General features: G+C 33.6%; 1 protein-coding gene across 1 annotated transcript; it reads right to left on the bottom strand.

The window, feature by feature from the left end:
* Window positions 1–18982: 18982 nt before the first annotated feature.
* On the bottom strand, window positions 18983–21452 carry LOC115722831 (uncharacterized). Its single transcript, XM_030652164.2, has 6 exons — window positions 20863–21452; window positions 20517–20672; window positions 19909–19986; window positions 19691–19816; window positions 19510–19605; window positions 18983–19336 (listed from the first exon to the last, which is right to left on the bottom strand). The coding sequence occupies exons 1-6, from the start codon at window positions 20984–20986 to the stop codon at window positions 19254–19256; spliced, it is 663 nt and encodes a 220-aa protein (XP_030508024.2). The 5' UTR covers window positions 20987–21452; the 3' UTR covers window positions 18983–19253.
* Between the last annotated feature and the right edge of the window lie 825 nt (window positions 21453–22277).

Below are 22277 nucleotides of genomic sequence, written 5' to 3' on the forward strand. Positions count from 1 at the left end.
ACATTTGTTTTCTGATTTATTCGATCAAAACAACTCCCCCTAATATCGAAATCCAGATTCATGAAATGTAGATCTGTAACAAACAGATCTGGACCTCCCACCAAATTCAAAACAATGTATGATGTGAAAATTTTTAAAAAAACCTCATGAATAATACATCTACGTTATATACAGTTACATTTTGATTTATTTTTTGTTTTGGTTGCCTTATAGTTGCATTATCGTTTTATGATAGTTTATATATTATGCAAGAATTTAATTTGATGGGGACTAAGAAATAGTAGTTATACATAGTAAGTTTTGTGCAAATAGTTGCATATTAATTTTATAGTGAAATAACATATGCAAGTAGCAAAACTATAATAAAACTACAAAACAACTGTATGCAAGTGCAAATAGTTGCCTTATAGTTGCATTATCGTTTTATGATAGTTTATATATTATGCAAGAATTTAATTTGATGGGGACTAAGAAATAGTAGTTATACATAGTAAGTTTTGTGCAAATAGTTGCAGATTAATTTTATAGTGAAATAACATATGCAAGTAGCAAAACTATAATAAAACTACAAAACAACTGTATACAAACTAAAATACAGGAAAAACTCTTTGAACATCAACATCCATGATAAATCTCATTGTTACCCATTGATGATATAAAAATGGACAGGAAACAACTAGATAAAAAACATATTAAAAAAATACATACAGAAGGTGTAAAATTTCAAATATGGGAGAAAACCAATAAGAAACCGAAAACAAACCTCGGTTCGAACATCAGCACCAACATTAGCTTTTTTCCCAGAAACGTTGACAATGAAATCTCTATATGGGAACAATTTTTTCTTAAGTAATAATGTAATTGTTTTCAATCAGTATTGGCTCATTTCACCCAATTGCCTCATTTTAAGGAATGACTGCTGAATGGTTAACTTTGGTGAAATACTCTCTAACACCACTATATATAGTTTTGAAGATTTTTTTGAGCGATAATATAATTCTTTGTGACAGAAGTTCATAAATAGCAGAGGCCAATAAAATTTGGGGGTAATTGTAGAGAACAATATACCGACGAGCATTGTAAATAATTGTCAGACCAATATATAGATATATAAATTTATATAACCAATTATAAATAAAAAATTAAAAATTAAAAATTAAAAACTGAAATAAAATTAAAAATAAAAAGAAAAGAAGAAAAAAAGAGAGTGAAATGATGGATTGATTGATAAAAGTCAATCCTAGACCTAAGCAACAATATATAAGAAACTAGCTCTACAATTAAATATTAAAAATAAAAAGAAAAGAATTGTTATGGAAAAAAAATTAAAAATTAAAAACTGAAAATAAAATTAAAAATTAAAAATTAAAAACTGAAATAAAATTAAAAATAAAAAATTAAAACTGAAATAAAATTAAAAATCAAAAGAAAAGAAGAAAAAAAGAGAGTGAAATGATGGATTGATTGATAGAAAATGAAAAAAGAGAGGGAAGAGAGTAGGATTTGATTGATGATGGATGGAATGATGACTAAGTGGTATTTGTGTAATAAAACCAACTTTGTAAGTAAAAATGTAGACATAGGCGTGTAGAGGTATTTAGGTAATAAATTGTGCAAAATGGATTTTTCATGTAAAAATTTCTTAAAAAAATTACAATTTTTAAGCGTAGGCGATGGTATAAAATCGTGGCCTATAGTATAGGCTGCGATTTTTAACTGTCGGTAATTCCCCTTTAAAAAAAAATCACAATTTTCATGGCACACTTAAAAACCGTTGAGAATAACACTATAGACGACGATTTTAAACTGTATAGGCCACAATTTACATCCGTCAGCTATAGTATAGGTCACGATTTTTAATCGTCGCTAATTCCCCTTTAAAAAAATTACAATTTTTAAGGCACGCTTAAAAACCATCGGGAATGCATCATGAGTGTTTAAAACCATCGAGAATATCCAATTTTTCTGATGGTTTTAAACACTCACTTAATTCTTTTAGCGATCCAAAAAAAACATTGTTAGGACCGTCGGGAATAGTGATTTTCGTAGTAGTACCCTCAAAGCCCAAGGCCCAATCCAATACAACAAGTTGTCTCACACGAAAGAAAAACCCTAGGAAATGATTCTAATTTTCAATCAGAAGGTTCGAGATCCAATTCTCGTGTAAAGACTGCTTAGCTTAAATTTGGAAATTAGCAGATAATTAGGGATTAGTTACAGAAATTATTTATTAATTCTAAATTATTAATTTATGTTGTTTTATTTGAATTCATAATGCATTTTATATGTCGTATATAGAAATTTTATAATTTTGCATGTTCAGTGCCCGACAACATTGGAACGCGGTGTTTGGCTATTAGAATCACATCTTAGTATTTTTAGTATAGCGGGGCGATATAGTTAGACATTGGGAATGTCGAGAATAGTCAGAATTTTAAAATTTCCCAAAATACCATTAGTGCCCTTTTTGGACTTTAGTGTGGGAGGGGCAAAATGGTCATTTTGCCCCATTAGCCTTTTGTCATTTTGTGACTTTAGATAAGTTAATTAAATCAATTTTCTAAGTTATGTTATGCTGATATTATCTTTGATAAAACCCATTTATTCATTATTTTAAAAATAAAAAAAAAAGTTTGGAAAGGAAGCTCTCTCTCAACTCTCTCTTTCTCTCTCTCGAAATCCCTATAACCAGCTAGGGTTTGGCTGTTCTTCAGCAATTCTAGGTGATCTTTAGCTAGTATCAAGTGTATCCAAGTCAAGGTAAAGTCTCTTGTAGCTCCCTCTTTGATTTCTTGTTTTTGAAGAAATGAATTATGCATGTTTTGGGATTTTAGTTGTTGTAGTTGCTGCTAGTGTTTGTTGTTGTTTTCAGTGGATGAATTATGCTTAGATATGTTGTTTTAGGCTTGTTGTGTTGGCTGGTTTGATGTTTGAGCAAGCTTTGAGTTTTAGAACTCAAGCTTGGCTCTTTAATGGCAAGTTTTGTTCTAGTGCTTGTAGCTGTGTTTTGTTGCTTGGAAAATGATCTTTAGGATGCTTAGAACAGGTCTGGAAGGTTTCATGTGGATTAGGGTTGTTTTGGTTGAGATATGGAATTTTTGGTCATTCCTGCACTGAACCGGAATTTCAGTTCAGAGGGGCCTGTAGGAATTAGAATTCCAGTTGGTCCCCAGGAAACCCCACAGAACCAGAATTCCGGTTGGGGAACCGGTCTACTGGTTGGGGCAATTTTGGGAACCCTAGTTTTTCCCATTTTTGAGATATTTAGGTTATTTCCATGTTATTTATCGATAGGGAAACTTTTAGTTTCAAGTTTAAGTCCCCGGAAAGTGATTTAGTGTGTCACTTATCAGTGTTGTGATTGATGTGATTTAGGAGCCTGTAATTCGCCGAGCAGTTGTTCAACTCAGGTTGGCCGACACACCTGAATTCAGAATCAAGGTAAGATTAGTATAATGTCATGCATATGTTTATACATGTTTAGCGTACATGTTAGTTGCCGTCAGAATAACATATCAGATATATGTTAGGCAAATCTATAGCCATCAGATTAGCATATCAGGGCAACAGTGAGGTGTACATAGAGTTGCACCGAGATGCCATCAGATATATGCTAGGCTATCAGATAGTATGAGTTAACTACTACCACATCAGTACGATTAGAGTACTGAGTATAGGCTGGGTTCGCGGTTAGTCATACTTTGTCAAGAACGTTCTTGATTCAGTTAGGGTTATGGTTAGGTGTATGGGCCCCTGATTATAACCCGGGATATTAGTATGATTTATTATGTTATGCTTTTTTACTGAGTCTGTCGAGTCATAGTGCTATTGCTATGTGTAGGTAAGGGCAAAGCTAAAGTTGAGGAGCTGTGAGAGCGAGCAGATGAAGATTGTACATGTCGGGGCGGTTAGGCTTGGAGCGTACGATCCTCGGGACACCAGGGCTTTTGTTGTTTTGTCGCTAGGCGACAAGTATTTTATAAATATGTAGTAAACTTTTGTAACTGTATTTTGTAAACGGGATCCCGAAAGTTTATAAAAGTTATATGTTATATTTTAATTAAATAAGCAAAATTTTAATTATCCACGTTTTCCAATAACCTCGTTGATTAGCAACGAGCTGCACAGTACGTTAAAAATCACGCTAACACGTCTATGCTAGTTAAGGTGTTACATCTCGAGCTATCGTCTCTCTCAACTAAAGAAAACCCTAGGGTTCCAAGATTGAAGAGATAAAACTCTATCTCTTTGATCAAACCACAGACACACACAAAATCCACACAGAATCAAGAACACTAAGATACACACACACACAAGATAAGAGAGAGATGAGAGTTAGGGATTGAGAGAAAACAAACAGAGCACGAGAGAAGAACACCACGATTTAATCTCAGAGTTCACCCCAGAAAAGAAGGGCTACGTCTCCGTCAAGCTACCTTAGAGTGCTTGATCTTTATTAATCCAAACAAGTATTACAAAACTTGCATCAGATTTCAAATCACAATACGATTAATAATCTGTCTTGATTTCTCTTTTTAATTTTCTTTCTGTATTTTCTCTCTAGCTAACTAACTCTCTTTTTCTTTCTTTTGTGTATGAATACAACTCGAGAGCTTCTCTTTCTACTTCTTATCTCTACAATAATGGCTCACACAAGGATAATGCTTCAGGTATATTCCTCTTCTCTTAGCAGTAGGTGTTTTTATAGTACTAGGGGCGATACTAGAATTTGGATTGGAAACTTCATCCAAATTCTAGTTGAGCCGAATTTTTCTTGATGTAGTCTTTTTTCGGAGTTTGTTGTAACTGCTTTTCTGCTAAGAGTCTTGGTAGAGAATTAATCTGTACTGGACATTAGCCCAAAGGGCATATTTGTAGTTCCTGTGTTGTTAATAACTTTAGCTTATAAGGAGATCTATTCATTGATTCTCACTGTACGAGATGACTCAAAAGAATTCTAAAACAAATAAAATGGTACCTCTTTTAGGGTACTCTTTATGCATTATGTATATATTGTGGTAATGATGCATTTTTATCGTGAATGGTGCCTCTTTACATGGAAGGTTACAATTTTAAGATTATGTTTAGTAATTTTTTTTTTTTTTTTGAAAATGAAATATCAACTTCATTGAATTAAAAGCATTCTGAATACAAGAGAGCCTTCAAGTCAGGCCAGACATTATACTCAAAAATGCTACAACCAGAGGAAAATCAAGCATGCCTAGCAACAGCATGAGCAACCTGATTTGCTGATCGTTTAACCAAACGTAACTTAACATCAGTTAGAGACAACAATAACTCAAGACAGTCTTTGGTGATTAAACCAAAGGTAGAGGACATATTATGATCACTTCGGATAGCCTGAACAGCAAGAAGACTATCGGTCTCTATCTCAACTTTTTGCCAATTTTTGCTCTTAATCCAACTGAGAGCTTCCTTGATCCCCAGAGCCTCCACAACCTCAGCAGAATAGGTACCGGCTTTGTAACAAGTTTTAGCTTCAATAAGCTTTCCTAAATCGTTTCTCGCTACAATTCCAAAACCATAGGAATTTTCATGATGAAAAAGCGCAGCATCTATGTTAATCTTGATGTAGTTTTTCAGCAGGTTTAGTCCAAAGCTCGGCTCCACCATCACTATTATTGAGAGATAGAGATGATAGAGCAAGATTATCCTAAGCTTTTTGCCAGTGATCAAGAGTAATAGAAGGAGAGGCTAAAACATCACGTATAGTAGAATTCCTTTTGTTCCAAACTGTATTGTTGCGAGATTTCCATATGGCCCAACATAGCATAGAAGCTCGGCAAACATAGTCCATGTCCCCTGTTTGTTGAAGACCATCGATCCAACTGCCAAAAGAAGAGGCAGTACTTATGTTGATGGAAAGGCCGAATGAGTTCCAGCAGGAATTTGCAAAAGAACAATGCAAGAGAGCATGTGTTACAGTCTCGGGAGAGGCTTTACAGACCGGGCATTGTGTAGAAATTGGAACATGCTTTGTTACAAGATTTACACAAGTTGGAAGAGAATCGGTTATAGCACGCCATAGGAAGTTTAACACTTTAGGTGGGATTTTTAACAAAACCCGGAGTTGTTGCTTGTTAGGGCTGCTGGTTTTTCAGATTGCAGCAGACTATAGGCACTACGGACGGTGAAAATTCCTCTACGGTCGGCTGTCCAAGACCAGAAATCAGATCTTGTGGTGTTGGTAAAAGGGATACCGAGAATAACCTGGGCCTCATGAGATGGAAACAAGTCCAAAACAACCTCAGAATCCCACTCACGGTGATCGATTTGCATGAGGGTGCTGACTGCATTGTTCTGCAAACTAGGATGGGTTAAAGTTATGTATCTGTTATGGGGATTCGGCGGCCAAGGGAAACCCACTATACTTGTAGTAGTGCCATCACCAATAATCCAAGAAGCTCCTAAACAAACCACATCTTGAGCCCCCCAAATACTACGCCAAACAAAGCTTGGATTATTACCAAGTTCAGCTGAAAGAAAATTGGTATGTGGGAAATACTTAGCTTTATAAACTCTGGCAGCAAGAGAGTTAGGGTTGCATAAAAGCCGCCAACCTTGTTTTGCAAGCATAGCAAGGTTGAAATCATGTAAGTGTCTAAACCCCATACCTCCTTCATCCTTAGAAATGGCAAGTCGCTCCCAAGACATCCAAATAATACCACGACCCTTGCTAGAGTTCGATTTCCACCAAAAACTAGCCATTAACTTCTCTATCTCTTTACATGTGCCAAGTGGTAAAAGAAACACACTCATTGTATAAGTGGGTAGTGATTGAATAACAGGTTTGAGGAGAATTTCTTTCCCGGCGCGAGACAAGAACTTTCCATCCCAACTATTGATACGGGCAATCACTTTATTTTTAATAAAACCAAGCATAGCTTTTTTATTTCGACCAATAGTGTTGGGAAGTCCAAGATAAAGACTACCTTCGTGGGCTTCATCCATATTAAGAGAAACACATACTTGAGTGCGAGTAGAGCCATCTGTGTTGGGGCTGAAAAAAATGGATGACTTGGAGAAGTTCACTTTTTGACCCGATGACTCTTCAAAAAGCTGGAATAAGTTTGAGATGCTAGCAGCCGCACCTACTGTTGCTTGGCAAAACAAGAAGCTATCGTCCGCAAAGAACATATGCGTAAGTGAGGGAGCACGATGAGCAATGCGACATCCTTGGAGGAGTCTATTCTCTTCAAACTTGTAAATTAAAGCAGATAACCCCTCAGCCAAATAATGAAAAGGTAAGTTGAAAGCGGATCACCTTGGCGGATGCCACGAGACGGACATATAGGATCCAAGATGTGACCACCATGAACAACCTTGTAATGAACTGTCGATACACAAGCCATAATTAAGTCCACCCATCTACTAGCAAAACCCATACGAAGCATTACCGCTCTTAGAAAGCCCCATTCGACCCGATCGTAAGCTTTGCTCATGTCAAGCTTTAGTGCCATGAAACCTTTCTTGCCTTTTCTTTTTCGCTTCAAGTAATGCATTACCTCAAAAGCTACCATCACATTATCTGAGATTAGACGTCCCGGAATGAAAGCACTTTGAGTATCTGAAATTACTTGGCCAATAAGATCTCTCATACGATTAGCAAGCACTTTTGATATGATCTTGTATAGGACATTACAGAGAGAAATTGGTCTAAGATCAGTCATTGACACAAAATTTTGCTTCTTAGGGATTAACACTAAATGTGTATCATTGAGACCATCGGACAGAGCTGCTGAATCAAAAAAAGTCTTCACTAACTGAGTTACATCAGTCCCAACTACATCCCAGTGATGTTGGAAAAATCCTGGGCCCATACCATCCGGTCCGGGGGCTTTGTCCGGATGCATAGAGAACACTGCAGATTTGACTTCTTCATCAAGAATCGGCTTCAGCAATTCTTCATTATGGTTGCTGTTGACAGACACTTGGATATTATCAACAACAAGTTGTGAAAAAGTATTTGATGTTTGAAAAAGCTGGGAGAAATAATCATTAATAATAAATTCAAGGCCAGTTCCCCATTTCTTCCAATCCCCATTAACATCTTGAAGTTGCTGAATTTGGTTTGATCTTTTACGAGCACTAGCGGTAGCATGAAAATATTTATTATTTTTGTCACCTGCATGAAGCCAGTACTGTTTTGATCTTTGCTTCCAATACAGTTCTTGTTGGGCTAGAATTTCAAAATAGTTGACCTTCTCTTGCACAAAATTCTCAGCATCAGTAACATCATCAGACCCTTTAAGTCTTGCAAGAATATTTTTACTTTTAGAGATTCTAGACTTAAAATTCCTTGTGAGTTTTCTGCCCCAATCAGTCAAACATGTACCACAAAGCTTTATTTTATCCATAATGTCTTGCTGCTGGTTTGTGTGCCAAACATCAGCAACGATTTCACGACATAAAGGCTCCCTATTCCAAGCATTTTCATACCGAAATAACCCCACAACAGTTCCTCTCGTCATAGTTTCAGGTTCAAGCAAAATAGGAGAATGATCAGAAGAGGAGAAAGCTAAGTTCGTAAAAGATACCTCGTTGAATACGTCAAGCCAACTCTGAGTAACCATGGCTCTGTCTAGGCGAATCTCCACACTTCTACTCATCCCACGACTTCGTTCCCAAGTGTAAGGATAACCTTTCATCTCGAGATCAATGAGATGACAAGCCGAAATTGTTTCTTGAAAACCAGTAATAAGAGATTGAGGGTAAGGCCTGCCTCCTTTTTTATCCTCATTGCTCATGATATTATTAAAGTCACCAATACAACACCATGGAAGGCTTGATTCAGTAGCCATGGTTCGAAGAAGCGTCCAAGTTTGATGACGAAGACTCCGGTTAAGCTCTCCATAAAAACCTGTCAGTCGCCACTTTACCATTCCTGGGATTCTGACTTCAACGCTGATATGGTGTTGAGAGTAGTTAAAAAAGTGAGCCTCTGCCGAGACTCTCCATAACAGAGCAAGACCCCCTTTTCTACCAATAGAATCAACTGAATAACAACCTTCAAAGCCCAGACGAAGTTTCAATCTTTCAACAGCCTCTTTGGTACACAAAGTTTCACATAAAAACAAAAAACTTGGGTTTCTTTTGGACACAAATGTCATTGAGGAATTGTTGGGCCCGTGGGTTCCCAAGCCCACGGCAATTCCAACTTATAGTACTCATAATGATTGGTGGGCTTGGAAACCAAGACCCACCTTGTCCACGTTTTTTGGAATTGCTACCGAAGTTGGACCAGCTGACTTGTCCTCATCTGTTTCCATTGTGTCACTTTTAGAATCTGCAGGCCCATTTTATTTTTTTGCCTCAAGCCTTTTTCTCTTTAAGTCAGAAATCTCAATTGTATCCTCAGATTGAAAGCCAGCTGTGTTCTCATTGACTGAAATAACATGATCTTTTGGAGCATTTATATCTATCCCACAGAATCGGGATTGGTCAATAGCACTTCAGATTATGTTTAGTAATTAACATTACTGTTAAAGTTAAAATTTTATTTAAGAATATTATGTTAAACCACAACAAATTAAAGTTAGATAATATGTACAGACAAGCATGATGCATTCTTTAGCATATGGTTACTATTTCTTCCATATGTATGATTACAATTAGGGGTGAGCATCCGATCCAATCCAACTTTTTTTTCTTCATCCGATCCAATCCAATTAGTAATTGGATTTGGAAAATCATCATCCGATCCAATCCAATTAGACCTCAAAATCCAATCCAATCATCATCCGATCCAATCCAATTAGACCTCAAAATCCAATCCAATCCAATCCAATTACTAATTGGATTGGATCGGTTTTTTAATTGGATATCCAATTACACACCTAAATTTTAATATTAACTTAAAAATATAAAGAAAAATACGTAAAAAAAATTAAGTATCACTTTTTATTTAAGTTTCATACTTCATAAATATACTATTCTTACAAGTGTATTGTAGCTAAAAGTTTTAAATAATTAAAACAATAACATTTCTAAGTAATAAAATAGAACAAAACATCATGAAAAAAATACACTAAACAATTAAGTGTTATAAATTTAACATACAAAAAAATCTAATAAAAATCTAATAAATATTTATTATATTTTTTAATATTTTTTATTATATAAATAATTTTTTAATATGTATAAATGTAATTGGATTGGATCGGTTTTTAATTGGATTTTGAGATTGACATCCAATAACCGATCCAATCTAATTTAAATCCAACTTTTAGCATCCAATCCAATCCAATCCAATTGTAATTGAATATCCAACTTTTTGTAATTGGATTGGATTGGATCGGTTCGGTTCAATCGGATTGGATTAAATGATATCCACCCCTAATTACAATTATAGAAATTAAATTCTTCTCAAATAAAATTGAAAGTAAAAAAATAATTAAATTAAATTAAATAAGACAGAGAATATTTATTATGACTATTTTGTGACGTTGAAAGATATACTAATTAACACAGTAGAAGATGAAATCTTAACTCGATCGCCTAAAAAGCTAATAAAGACATCGATGTAATACTCCATTTTCCAAGACGTACGATGTCGCATCAATCATGATTGTCTACATATTTTTAGAGCAAATAAAATATGAAGTTTCTCTATATATGAGAAAGGTAGAATAAAAAATATAACACATCACAAAGGGACGGGAGTGATACAATTGAATTACTTGAAAGATACAATAACAACTTTTTTTTATTGAAGATGAGAAAAAAGCCTTGTAATTGTACCGTATATAAATGTCGTATTTTGCCAAAAAAGAAAATTAAAAGAGGGTCCTAACCTAAAGGGAAGAGGCCCCGTCATCATGGATGGAAGTTGAAACAAGTAAAAAAGAATCTTATTATTACTATTATTAAATTAAATAGGAAATGAAATAAAATGAAGGAGAAAATAGACAAAGAGTAGAAGAGTGGTACTAGAACTAGACACGTACTATGGCTATTATACAAATTCTTCAATAAGCATTAAAGTTGAGAAGTTAAAGCTCATGTGGCTCAATGGGTCCGAATTTAAGGAGTTGAATCCTCAAAATAAAGCCCCGTACGCCGCCGTTTCATGTTATTTATTAATATTTGCTTTGGGAGTAACGAAAGAAAGAGTGTGAGTCAGCATAGGAGAAGTGCAAGAGCAAAGAGCAGTGAAGATTTGGTAATCAATGAGATGGGACTGCTTTTAATTTATAAATCTTCAGATCTTGGATTTTCTTTGGGGGACTTACTTTTCAAGTGAAGGTTTTGATGAGGGATTGATTGGCAAACTTTAACAAGTAATTCAACATGCAATGATAATAATAACACAATAGTTGTATTATTTAAATTGTGAAAGAATGTTATCTATTTTTGTTTAACTTGAGCTTGTTCCCTTCTTTCTTCATCATTAGGCCCAAAAAGTAAAAAAGAAAGAAAACTAGCTGGCTTCACTCTCTCTTTTATATATAAGTGGTTCTCACATTCTGCTATAATCCTAGTTACTCTTCTTTGATGACACAAAACAAAAGCTACGTAAAGGTTATGCTACTTATTATAGATTTATACCCAATGATGAATACATCGATGTGATTAAGAGTATACTATTACTTTTTTCTAATTATTGTTAGACAGAATATAATATTACTTGTATCTCTTGCTTAAAGGTAAAACTTCTAGTGTTGTTCACTCATGGTCTCATAATGATAATAAGTCCCTTCCCTATTTATGAGAATTTTATCATTATTATGGCTACAAAGGTGTTTTTTTTTCCCTTTCATTTTCTCTTTTTTTATAAATTTGACATATTTAAGTGTTCAATACTTCAACCCAAAAAAGTGGCGTGGGCTTTCTAATAATCAGCAGAAAGTCCATATCAATACTACTGGGCGTCATTAACGGCCTATCAATACCCAACTGTCCAATACTAAAGAGTAGGTCTTATCAAATTGAGTTAAAAATTTACACATAGATACATCTTATAAATTATTTACAATTTTAAAAGTTAATATAACCAAATGCTTCAAAAAAAAATCATGTCTAAGGTATATATAAAACAAGTAAACAGATGGCATTTTGAGTAGGGTTGTTTATAAATTTTTTAAACTATATTTATAAATATTAAGTAAACAATAAAATCATATCAAATAATTTTAATCAAATTTTTACTTTTTATGTATAATTTAAAAAATATATATTTATTGAAAAAATTAATAAATCTGTATAGATAACTTCAAAGAAATCGAAACTTTGATGGTTGCATCTTTTTTCAACAGGTGTTGTCTATACTCTTTAATTGGCTGGGGTTTGATGGTTGGTCAAGAAACTTTGATAGCTGGACGGTTTGGCTGGGCAATACAAGGCCGAACATTGTGGATAATGTGAGAATTCTTTTATTGGCAGCCGTGGTTTACCACTTATGGAGCAATCGAAACACTTGCTTATTCTCTTTTTATTCTAACTCTATCATATGTATAGTGAACAAAATCAAAAGTGATGTGAAATATAAGCTCTTGTTGATCAAAGATAGGAAAGGTTCTAGAGTGGAGAAGAATTTACTACAAAGATTGATTTGTAATTAGTAGGCTTTATGGTTGTGCTTCTCTTTGAGAAGTTTATTTGATTGTATTGGAGTGTTAATTAATGAAGTTCTTTTTTCTTCTTGATAAAAAAAAACTTCAAAGAAATCATACAATTTCTTATATAAAAAAAAAAACAAGCAAGAAGATCTTCAAAACAACTGTCATTACTGTATTTAACTTGTAGTCAACATTACATTTAAAATTAATGTTATTACTGTATCTCACTTGTAATTATCATTAATAATTCCTAGTAAATTTTTTATGTACATAAAATAAATTAAATAATAATAATATAAAAATAATATAAATTATTATTTATGTAGATAATTTATTATTTTATTAAAAAGATTATTTTAAAAATTAGAAAAACTGAGGAAATAAATAGAGAAAATTGAAATAATTTTAGAATACTATATCACCGCTTTATGTCTCAATTTTTTATAAATACTAGGTAAGAACTTGTGCTACCCACGAACGGATCCCTACAAAAATTAGAGTACGCAATTGCTCCGCTAAAAAATAATAAAAAATATAAACATTTATTTTAATTAATAGGGAAATTTGCGGCAAAAGCCCCCAAAAAGTTCAGTTTGATACAGATAAGTCTCCAACCTCCAAAAATAGCGATAACAGTCCTCAAAGTCATGTTTTTTATTTGTCCGTTAATGCTAATTTTAAGTGAGTCGTTTACTTTTTTAAAATTGTCACGTGTCGAAATATTATTGGTCCAAATTATTATTTCAATTTAAAAAATAAAAATAAATAAATAAATAATTTAAAAATAATTTCTTTTTTCTTTTTCTTTTTCTTTTCTTTTTTTTTTTCTTTTTCTTTCTTTTCTTCTTCGTTCTTCGTCTTCTTCTTCTTCTCATGCCAGAAACCCAACCCCAAACCAGCACCACCACTACCAACCCCCTTCGACCACCGTCCACGGTCCCCTGCCATTCAACCTAGCCTTTCGACTAGTTCCCGATCGACCCAGAGTCCTTCTTCTTCTTCGTCTTCTTCATCTTTTTTTTTCTTCTTCTTCACACAAAACCCCACCCCACCATCACTGTCATGCACATCTGAGAGGGAGAAAAGGAGAAAGACGGAGAGGCACGCAAGGGCTCGAGGGTGGAAGGTCAGAGTTTGGGTTTCAATTTTTTTGGGTTCATTCCAATCTTGGAGGACCGAGAATGGCCAGCGTCGAGCTTGGGCGTGACTGTTCGACGAGAAGAGAGAAAGACAAGAGAGATAGAGAGAGATGGAGGGTGAGCTCGATTTTCTAGGTTCATTTAGATGATGAATGAATGTTGGTAAAAGTTAGGATTTTTTTAATTATAAGTTTTAATTTTATTTTAAAAAATTATTTTGGGTTAATTTTTGGTGCCCAATTGAGTGGGGTTAGGGCTGGCCGGAGTTAGCAGTCGGGATGTGGTTGTGGTTGGGGTCGTGGTGGTGCTCCGGTCACACTTTGTGGCTGGTTGGGTTCATGAAGAAGATGAACAAGAAAAAAAAAAGAAAATAAAAAAGAATATAAAATATAAAATAAATAAATTAAATTAATGATTTTAAAATATATATTTTTTAGTTTTTTAATTTATTTTAAATTTTTTTAATTAACATTGTTATTGGACTAATAAAAAATTGACATGTGGCATTTGAATTGGGTTTAACAGATCTGTTAACTTGGAGACCAACGGACTTACAAAAAAATGTGACCTTGGGGACTATTACCGCTATTTTTGGAAGTTGGAGACTTATCTCTATCAAATTGAACTTTTTAGGAATTTTTGCCGCAAATTTCCCTAATTAATAATAAGATATATTTTAAAATTAAAGTAAGCAATTAATAACAAAATTCTTTTCAGTTTAATTTGTAAGCTATATGTCAATCGTCAAAAGTTTAAATCCCACCAACAATATTTCTTTTTTTTTTAAAAAAAAAAAAAGAAAAAGTTTAAAATAATAATTAAATCTTAGGGGCTTTTTTATTTTTACACTTCAAAACAAATTTTTTTATTTTTTTGTATTTGCATTTTTAGGAATTCTACATAGAAACTCCTATTGCAACTAACAGAACAACCTAAATCGCAACTTAAATCTGTATAGCTCAACCCATATATAAACCACCAGAGAAACCACTTTAAAAACTCAAACAGTAAATTTGAAAAAAAAAAAGGTTTAAAAAATAGTATATGGGGTAATTTCCCTAAATTAATTTTTGGAGCTTTTTTATTTTTACACTTTAAAACTGTTTTTTTTTTTTTTGAATTTTTACGGAATTCTACATATAAACCCCTATTGCAACTAACGGAGCAACCTAAATTGCAACTAAAATCCATATAACAACCCACATAGAAACCACCGGAGAAACCACTTTAGAAACCCAAACCGTAAATTTAAAAAAAAAAAAAAAAAGTTAAAAAATAATTTAAAAAATATAAAATATTAATTTTGCTCACATTTATTTTATATTTTTTATGCAATTTTTTAGTTTATATTTTGTGATGTAATCTTTTAGTTTTGGTTAAATTATTTTGTCTTTTTATGATTTTTTATTTTTCTTTTGAGTCTTCTCTTTAAAAAAATTAATATTTTATAATAATTTAATATTTGTTTTTTAATGTTGTGGGTTATGGCTTAATTTTTTCTTTTCACTTAATAGATTTATAGACTCTTCTTATCTTTTAAATATATATTTTAAATTTTAAATTTCAATAATTTAATATTTAAAAAAAAACAATAATTACATTTTATTTTGTTACAATTTTAAAAAATTAATAATACATTACATTTTAGTCACATTAAATTTGCATTTTGCTATTGAATTACATTAAACAAAATCAATAAAATAATATTGCATAAAATAATATTACATTAAACAAAATCAATGCTTCCATCAACATTGTACTTGATTTTGTATACCCATTTACAACCAATGACATGGTGATGAGGGGGTAATGAAACAATGATCCAAGTGTGATTGTCTTCTAAGGCTTTGATCTCAGTTGACATGGCACCATCCCAAGCAGGTATCCCACGAGCCTGATAAAAAATTCAGGCTCATAGTGGCTAGTAGCTAACACAAGAGCACGAAAATTGTGGGGACAGCCTGGAATGGTTGATAATTTTAGAAATAACATGGTTGGTGACAGGTGAGGGGTTCTAATGTTGAACATTATTGGCAGACAAAAGGCAGTGATAATCTTGAAGATAAGATGGCCTTTTTGTTTTTCTACCAAACCTATTAAAAGAAGCAGACTCAGCGCGATGCTGAGTGGGCAAAGGTGAAACAGCCTCATGATGTGTAACAGCAGGATGCACAATATCAGTATTGAGATTAGTATGTACAACATCAGGTGATGAGTGAAACTGAGGTGTTTCTTGTGTGAAATCAGTATTGAGAGACTTAATGGTAGTGGGGAAAAAATCTGAGATGTGAGGTGGCAAATATTCAGTAGACACAAATGGGAAAATGTGTTCATGGAACACAACATCTCTAGAACAAAATATGCAATTTGTATTGAGATCAAGAAGCTTGTAAGCTTTCATGCCTACATGATACCTTAAAAAAACACAAGCAACAGCTCTAGGACATAATATAAATCTAGCAGTTCCTAGAGTAGACACATAGGCAAGACACCCAAAAGTTTTAAGATGGCTATAGTTGTGAACTTTGGAGTTTAGAATTTCAAAGGGTGACTTATGTTTTAAATTGGGGTAGGTGTTCTGTTAATCAAGTAAGTGGCAGTAGTCACACACTCCCCCCAATAAATCAAGGGTATATGGGATTGAAATAATAGTGCTTTAGCAACATTCAACAGATGTTGATGTTTTCTTTCCACAACAAAATTCTGTTGTGGTCTTTGAACATATGAATGATAATGTATGATCCCTAAAGATGAGAACAACTCAGGGAATTGGAGCTCTTTAGCATTATCAGATCTAATCCATTTAATTTGAGCTCCATACTGAGTTTTTACAAGTTGAATGAAAGTTGGTATCACAATTTGGGCCTCAAATTTGTTTTTAATGAGGTGAATAAGTGTACTTAGAGCAATCATCAACTATGGTGATGAAATATTTGAAACCTTTAGTGGTTTGTGTGTGATAGGGTCCCCAAATATCTGTGTATCAAATCAAAACAATGTTTGGAGATGTTATGATTAGACACAAAATGTAGTTTTCTTTACTTAGCAAAATGACAAATGGAGCAATGAAAATTTTGACAAGGAGAGTATTGGAACTGTAAAATTTTATTGATAGAATGATTTTTTTACGCATGAGGCATGACCAAGCCTATAATGCCATAAGGTTTCATCACTTATTTCAGAATTAACAACAGAAAAAACTGAAGAAACAAGTTGGTCATGAAGGTAGTAAAGGTTGCCAATCCTTTCACCCATCCCAATCACTTGATTCTTGATAATGTCCTAAATAACACATTTGTTTGGCAAGAAAAGAAATGAGTAATTAGATGAGTCAGATAGGGCACATACTGAGAGGAGATTGAACTGAAAATTGGGAACATAAAGGACATTATGCAGCACAATATTATGCAATTTAACAATTTCAACAAACAAGACTTTGGCACTAACAGCATTTGGCATTCCAACTGAATTAATTCTAGAATTTTTCTAAATAGAAATAAAAAAGGAGGGATTAGACCAATCATGGTGTGTAGCACCTGTGTCTATAATCCAGCTATTTTTAGGGATAGAATTGACATTACCAGTGATGCTTGACACTGTTGGTTGTTGGTGGTTATGATCAGTTTGACACTGATCAGTTTGTGTGGGAGGATTACTTGAATGAGATGAGGAAGCCTGAGCTTGAGATTGGGATTGAAACCTCTGTGTTAGCATAGCCATCAGCCTTTGACATTGAGAAGCCAAATCATGATCATCAAAACTACTTTCTGGCCAATCACTTCCTGCATAAAAGTTTGCTGAAGATCGATTTTGTTGATTTCCAAGCTTGTTAGGAATTTCTTTAGGGAACCTTCCATGTAACCTATAACCTGGTGGATAGCCATGAATTTTGTAGCACTTAGCAACAATATGACCAGGTACTCCACATTGTGTACAAACAGGTTTGTTGCTGTTGTTGTTCCTATTTCCAGGTCCATGTCTAGAAAATTGCTCAACAAATTGTCTTGCATTCTCATTTGAGTTGCTAGAATTTTCAGTCAGAAGTATGATTATTCCTCTTTGCTTCTCTTCTTGAATCACAGCTGCATAAACTTTGTTGATATTTGGAAGGGGATCTTGAAGTAAGATCTACAAACAAACATTTATATAAGACTCATTCAATCCAATTAAAAAACCAAGCACCTTATCTTCATCAAGATATTCTTGTATAGTCGCCATAGCACCACAAGTACAGATTGGTTGTGGCCTATATTCTTGCAACAGATCCCAAAGGCTTTTAAGTCTGGTGTAGTATGAAGTAACATTCATACTTTGAGTCACAGTCTGCATCGATCGCTTAACTTCGAAAATTCTTAGTACATATTTCTGATGAAAACGTTCCTGCAATTTAGATCAGATGCATGATGCATCCTCCATATACATGATGCTATCTGCTATCGTGGGAGACACTGAATGCAGAATCCAGGATATCACTGCAACGACTCCCCGCATCATAGTCTTCATCATCTTCCTCAGGAACTAGAAGTTTACCATTGATGAACTTCACTATATTTCTTGCCAAGAGAGCCACCATCATCAATCATCTCCACGAGCTGTAATTCTCAGCTCCTATAAGGATTTTTGGAACCAGAGTAGCTGATGGGTTATCAACATTGGATAAGAAATATGGACTACATGGATCTATGTTAGAGGATAATTTGTGATCTTGATCGAGTGCAGAGAACTAATTTGAGTTGTCAGAATTTACTTGAACATTGCTTCGAGTTTGAGTGCTTACTCCTCTCGCCATGGAAGAATAGAGAAGCGAAACAAAGAAGAAGAAGGAGAACGATGAACAAGGAGCTCACAGATCACGTGGCTCTAATACCATAACAGAATATAGAATTCGAAGATGGAATGAATGAGTGAAAATGTTCATTAATATTTCATTGAATGAGAACAGAGCATTTACATACAAGCTAAAACAATGGATCAGACCAGAACCAAAAAAGTAGTTATATGACAAACTCTCAACAGAAAATGACAACCCATTACAACTCACTTAACTAACTATCAAGCTCTAATACACAACACCTTAACATTCTTAATAATACGCAAATGCCCAAATTAATCAATACTCAAATTGAGTTTTAAAATGTGGTATTTTTAACATAAAATAAAATCGTTAGTAGTTTAATAAAAAATAAATATAAATCACAACAGATGATGATAATAATTAGGAGAAAAAGTTAACCCATAAAACAATATAAAAATCAATAGTTTCAGTAGAGCAAGATATCTTCATTTTCATATTAACAAATAACATATTTGACTGAATATCTCAGGAAAAAAGGGCTCAGCCAAACATAACCTCTCCTTCTGTATCCACTTATTTATAAAATACTGATAATTTATCATTAAGTCGTAATAGCTAACCAAAAATCAATCATAAAGATGTGATTGTGTGGAGTGGATAATCAAAAGTATGCACTGATGCACCTATAAGAAATTTGTACATAAGCTATGCAGAATAGGCTCCAGAATCCTCAGTGCATTACTAGTTGTGATTCGACATAATCATTGAAACGAACACCATTGTGATTATTAACCAAAGAGAATGTCCTTGAGAAATTGAGCTAGCTGAAAAACACAAACATGGAAAAAGAAATGGTATCATAGAACAAATTTGGCCAATATAATAATAAAAGTTTACATGTTCATAATTTTGTAACAAAATGAGGATTAAGGACACCAAGAAAAGAACAATCATCTATTGAATCGTTGCTGTTCTATTTTTTCTTTTTCCGCATTACCTTGATTCTTGCTATTGTCAGCGGCTGATGGCGTCGAAGGAGAAGAATTATTTGTTGGGAATAACCCGAGGTTTGAGCAGTCCATTCCAAGTTCACCTGATATGCAGCATTTTTCTATTACTCAAACATAACTAACATAACTAAACACAGTTTAGAGAGTATAATGAGAATGTGTTCTTACATGATTGGAAGCAGGGGAAACTAGAGATGTTCAAAAGATTCGAATAACCGGCTGGACATTTGCAATCGTAAGTGAAAGCTGAAGTTGCATTGCAGGAACCAGCTCTACATTCGCTCCATCGGCATGCTGCAAAAACAAGATTTAGAAAATGGAAATGTAAGAGAGTTTTTACTATGAAAAAAGGTGTAAAGATTTGGTAGTAGTGCAAAAGTGGTTACGATCGAAAACTGTATCATCTGGTTTGGTTGCTTTGTCTTTAACAGAAGGTGCTTTAGTGCAAGAGTAGTCCATGGTACCTATAAAATCGAAGAATCATTTGAGAACTCAATAAAATAGTACCCAATATATGGCTTTGATAGGATGTCAAGAATGCATATTTAGGTAATCTGGATCAGATTACGTGTGAATATTGAATGGAACCTATAACAATTTGAAACAAGAAAAGATATGATGAAATTTATGGTTTTGTAATGAAAAGACATAAATAATATTAGATTACATATAACATAACAAGAGAGTTTTTCTACTTCCTTCCTTTCAATAATAAAAAAAAATGACCCCATTAGTCTACTTTTTAGTATGCAATTGGTGAGGGAATAATTTTGTTAAAAGAACCCCTGATTTTTTTATCCAAATCAATTAGAAGTACAATATGATCTTATAATTTTATTGATTAAACAAGCATTAGACAGAACAGAACAGAAAAGATTCTGTTCATATTATGAACAGTGGACTATGATACTGAAAAAATTTGTAATGAGAAGATAAAAATGCTTTGCTTTCTAAATATAAGCATCAAAAAAAGTTTAGAGAGAGAGAGTCTTACAATCGGGAATGACACAAGGGAGAAATTTGAGGTGATCAGTTTGGTTAGAAGTAGTCTGCTTCCACCCAGGTTGACAAACACATTCAAACAAGAAAGTAGTGTCACTTGAAGCCTTACAAGTGCCTTTGCCACATTGCACTGGTTTGCAGATATCATCTATTCTAACACATAAACACCCCTTTTCAACATTACAAAGTTTTGATGCTACCATATCAAAAAATCACTCAAATAAAATCGGAAAATAGAAAAACCCCACATCAGAAAACATACAAAACCAATAAAAAAAATTGAAGGAAAATGGATAAAACCCCATTTGAGAAAACATATAATAGAAGAAGAATCAAACCGAAGACAGGCGCGAGAATAGGAGATAAAAGGTCCCCAACGGAAGAAGGAGCTGCTGGTTGGAGATGAAGAAAGACCAAAAGAGAAACACATAGAAAAGTGGAGGAAGCCATAGCCATAGCCATAACCAATGTTAAGCAATAGTTTAAAGTTTGGATTGTGAAAGAGTAGAGAGACGTATTTGTGAGGGATCACATTAATTGGGTTAATTTTTATTTATTGATTTAAAATAAAGGTTTACAGTTAAGAGTTTTGCTAAAAAAGTTAAAACGTGGCTGACACATTTAAGTGTGGTGTGGGGTTGAGAAGATGGGGTCGTTGGCAGTTGGGGAGTGTGGATCCTCTGCCGTAATCTTAAGATGTTTCTTGTTCTTCTGCCGGCTGCCCCACTCTTGATTGGTTAGTTTTGTTGTATTTCTACGATTCTATCTAAGCATTTTCATACAAAGTTTCAATCTTTAGTTTAAAAAGTTGAACTTTCTTTTTAAATTACTAGAGGAATTCCTTTCCATTAAAAAAAAAAAAAGAGTTTAAAGTCAACAACTATAAAAAGAGAACTCTTTAATGAAATTAGCCTAGTGAGTGTCGTGGTGAATGAGCATTTCCTATTGCCAACATGGGCATTATAGTTTTTGTTGCTTAAAAGTCAAGTGAGAACATGTGAGTTGAAAAATGGGGTTTGGTTGGGGAGAGTAGGGGGAGGAGGAGGGGTAGAGAGGAGGGAACTATTCAATGCATTAGGAATAGTAGGAGATAAATATGGATTTGTGGCAGATGCGGTTATTAAAAACTGTTTTGTTTTGGTATTTGCCATTTAATTTTCATGGTGATAAGATTTTTCATATCAAATTATTCAATTAGGATATCGTCATTATTATCGAAAATAAAAAACTTAAAACTTTAGCCAAAAAATCAATTTAGATTACGGTAAAGTTTGACACTTTTAATATTATTACGTATTCAAAATACCTAATATGTAAAAAAAAAAACTAAAAAAAACTCAAAATAGCATTTTATTAAAAAGAAAATTACATCACGAACCGAAAAATACAAAAATATTATATAAATAACACTAGATAATTAATTATTGAGATTAGACACAATCAGGGAATTAATGTAAGGGCGCGCGTATTTTGAGGTTAAAATTATTACATAGAAAATATAAATTGACACTTTATTTACAAAAATATCTCCATAAGGTAAAGACAACATTTATACATTTTATGTGATTTTAATTACCAAAATACCACTTACACTATCACTTACACAATCAGACGATAGTTGCAGGGTGGTTGCAACAGACAAAAGTTTCAATCAGACGATGGTTGCAGGGTAGTTGCTAGGTGGTTGGCCGAAGGTTGCATCAGACGAAAGTTTTAATCAAAATGAAAGTTTCTGGATGGTTGCTGGGTGGTT

Source organism: Cannabis sativa, chromosome 9, assembly GCF_029168945.1.
Source record: "Cannabis sativa cultivar Pink pepper isolate KNU-18-1 chromosome 9, ASM2916894v1, whole genome shotgun sequence".
Taxonomy (NCBI): Eukaryota; Viridiplantae; Streptophyta; class Magnoliopsida; order Rosales; family Cannabaceae; genus Cannabis; species Cannabis sativa.

Coding starts and splice junctions, on each gene's coding strand:
- LOC115722831 (XM_030652164.2), bottom strand. CDS start 20,986: ATGGCTATGGCTATGGCTTCCTCCACTTTTCTATGTGTTTCTCTTTTG. Junction 19,987..20,516: donor CCCTTGTGTCATTCCCGATT/GTAAGACTCTCT, acceptor TCGATTTTATAG/GTACCATGGACTACTCTTGC. Junction 19,817..19,908: donor AGATGATACAGTTTTCGATC/GTAACCACTTTT, acceptor TTGTTTTTGCAG/CATGCCGATGGAGCGAATGT.